General features: G+C 50.7%; 3 protein-coding genes across 3 annotated transcripts in view; all 3 read right to left on the bottom strand.

The window, feature by feature from the left end:
• Positions 1-85: 85 nt before the first annotated feature.
• Positions 86-248, bottom strand: Pmar_PMAR015455 (hypothetical protein; the record flags this gene model as incomplete). Its single annotated transcript, XM_002775181.1, has 1 exon — positions 86-248. A coding segment is annotated over one exon (163 nt), but the record flags the coding sequence as incomplete, so codon positions are not given.
• A 44-nt stretch (positions 249-292) lies between these two features.
• Pmar_PMAR015454 (hypothetical protein) lies at positions 293-529 on the bottom strand (the record flags this gene model as incomplete). The annotated part of the gene is made up of 1 exon (XM_002775180.1): positions 293-529. A coding segment is annotated over one exon (237 nt), but the record flags the coding sequence as incomplete, so codon positions are not given.
• A 797-nt stretch (positions 530-1326) lies between these two features.
• Positions 1327-2159, bottom strand: part of Pmar_PMAR015453 (cytoplasmic dynein heavy chain, putative) — a gene marked incomplete at both ends in the record, with an annotated part of 3984 nt that continues 3151 nt past the window's right edge. The window contains 6 exons of the mRNA XM_002775179.1: positions 1327-1422; positions 1475-1537; positions 1585-1750; positions 1800-1911; positions 1971-2035; positions 2079-2157. Of these exons, the coding sequence (XP_002775225.1) occupies positions 1327-1422; positions 1475-1537; positions 1585-1750; positions 1800-1911; positions 1971-2035; positions 2079-2157 (581 nt within the window). The remainder of the gene's footprint in view (positions 1423-1474; positions 1538-1584; positions 1751-1799; positions 1912-1970; positions 2036-2078; positions 2158-2159) is intronic.

The following is a 2159-nucleotide window of genomic DNA, read 5'->3' as shown; positions in this document are numbered from 1 at the left end:
TGCGCAGCTTCAGCGATGAATCCAACGGAACCTTAAAACACTCCAAAAGTTGACACCATTACGGTATGCTAAAATAAGCAGGAACTCCTCACCTTGAGAGCTCTAGCGGTCTCTTGTTTCAAAGCATTGAGGAATACCTCCGGACGTAGAAGTTCGCTCAAATCCACAACTTGGGCATGCGGGAACTTAGCAGTTACACATGCCGTCATCCAGTTGGTACGTAAGGACACGAAATGGGAGGATATTTCCTGGAGGCTGGAAGTGGATGATATGGAGTAGGTCCACCTGCTACAGTCAAGAATCGTAGAGGATCTTCTGGCGCGAGTCGCCAAGTGGAACTCCATTTCGCTGGCACAGAGTGTCGGACGAGGCTCTCGGCTATACCTGTAACAATTGCGTCTCAGTGCCACGGAATTTTGAGAGATACTAATGAGCTCTGAAGTGAGGGGTGGACGAGTTGATGCAGGGCTCGTACAGAATTGCCAAAGAAGGCGAAGATGCTGATCAACCTGAGAATCTTTAGGTCGAGCTAGTAAGATTCAAAACATGTCCGGAACCGTGGCGAATATCTCTGTCGCCAAATATGCATCCGTCTTGACAAACTGTGTCGTCGGGGAATCCGTCGACGCAGAAGATTGCAATGAACTCGACGCCGCATTTCGATGGTGTCCTGCACGGGACTCCCAGAATGCCCAGAGGACCTCGACCTCCTGAAGGAGACGCATCTTGAGGTGGCTCCTCAAAGATACAGGAGAAATTGCTCACTTTATGTAGGGACTTCATATCAATCGATTGTTCTGCGACCTGCCAACCCGCCGATTTCTTCCCAATGGCAGTCGACCTCAACATACGAATTTGTGTGATGACCTAGGAAAGCTAAGATACTCCCGAGCACTCACGCGCACTCACCCTTTCACTGTTGGTAATCTGTACCGCTCTATCAGCATTAGGGGGCATCTTCAGATCACTGTGGTCGTTTCCAAGGCGTTCCACATGTGACTTGAATGTACCTACGCGGGTTCGAATCCCACGAATGTCAATTTTAACCCCCTCTTCTACCCAGACTAGTCGTCGCAGGAAGCCGGAACGGTAAAACCTCTCCACCGTTATCGATCGCCTGATCGATTTCATCTCCACAGCATCCGAATCAATTCGAGCTCGCCTGTCTAGCGAAGATGTCCTTCACATACTGCCGAACCAGCCTCAAGTCGAAATTGTTATCAACCCTACAACCGTAGACCGCGTTCTCCAGGATTCCCCTCAGAGTCTGCCATTCCACTAAAGCAGATAATCCAAAGATCGCAGGTTCGAATCCCAGTAAGATCATCACGCACCACTGCCATCCTCCTTCACAACTTGCACTACCGTCTCGCAAGCGCTCTTTAAATCAGCTGTGGAAAATTCATAGTCTTTTGTCCATCCCTGAGGAAAGGCACCATCATAGAAAACAAACCAGACATTTCCCTTTACAAACCTGCGGAAGGAACGAGGCCCTTTCTTGAACTACAGCGTGAAACCATGCACAGAGGAAAAGAATCTGAAACAACCGAGAGTCATCGAACACGAGGATCTCAGAAGCCCCACTTGAGATCGCTGGACGTTGCCTGCCTCGAACCACCGAGCGTCCCAACTCTCGCAGATTCGCTTTACATTATCGCGTACCCCCGGAGGAAATTCAAATGCAACCTTCAGAGACGATTCCAATAACATTCGCGGGAAGTCGTCTCGAGGCTCTGTAGTAAGCCAGCATCTGCACGCATACACATAAGATACGCTCGGACATGACCTAGAAGACTGACCTGAAGTTCCTATGAGGATCACCACTGCGGAGCTCAACTTCGATTCTCCCCGCCCAAGCAAGAGCCAAGTGTAGATTCACGATGAGCACCCAATAACCCTCAGCCATCCCTCCTGAGCCACCGAAACACCCAGGTTCGATTCTCAGACCCGGTATGTCAGCTTAGCCTCACGTCTGAGCAGCTCTAAAGCCTCTCCTTCATTGCCACCACCAATCGCCATCGACACCAACTTGTGCCTTCGAAGAGAACTTTTCGCGCGCCCCGGAATTACCACCTCACCCAGTAGCAGCCGCATGCTCCGTCAACTCCCGTGTCGGATCAGCTCCCGGGGTGACGATGAAAAGGACCGGTAGAGCACCT

The sequence above is a fragment of the Perkinsus marinus genome (genome assembly GCF_000006405.1).
Source record: "Perkinsus marinus ATCC 50983 genomic scaffold scf_1104296956402, whole genome shotgun sequence".
NCBI classification, from domain to species: Eukaryota; Perkinsozoa; order Perkinsida; family Perkinsidae; genus Perkinsus; species Perkinsus marinus.
This window is presented reverse-complemented; position numbering and strand designations above follow the sequence as displayed.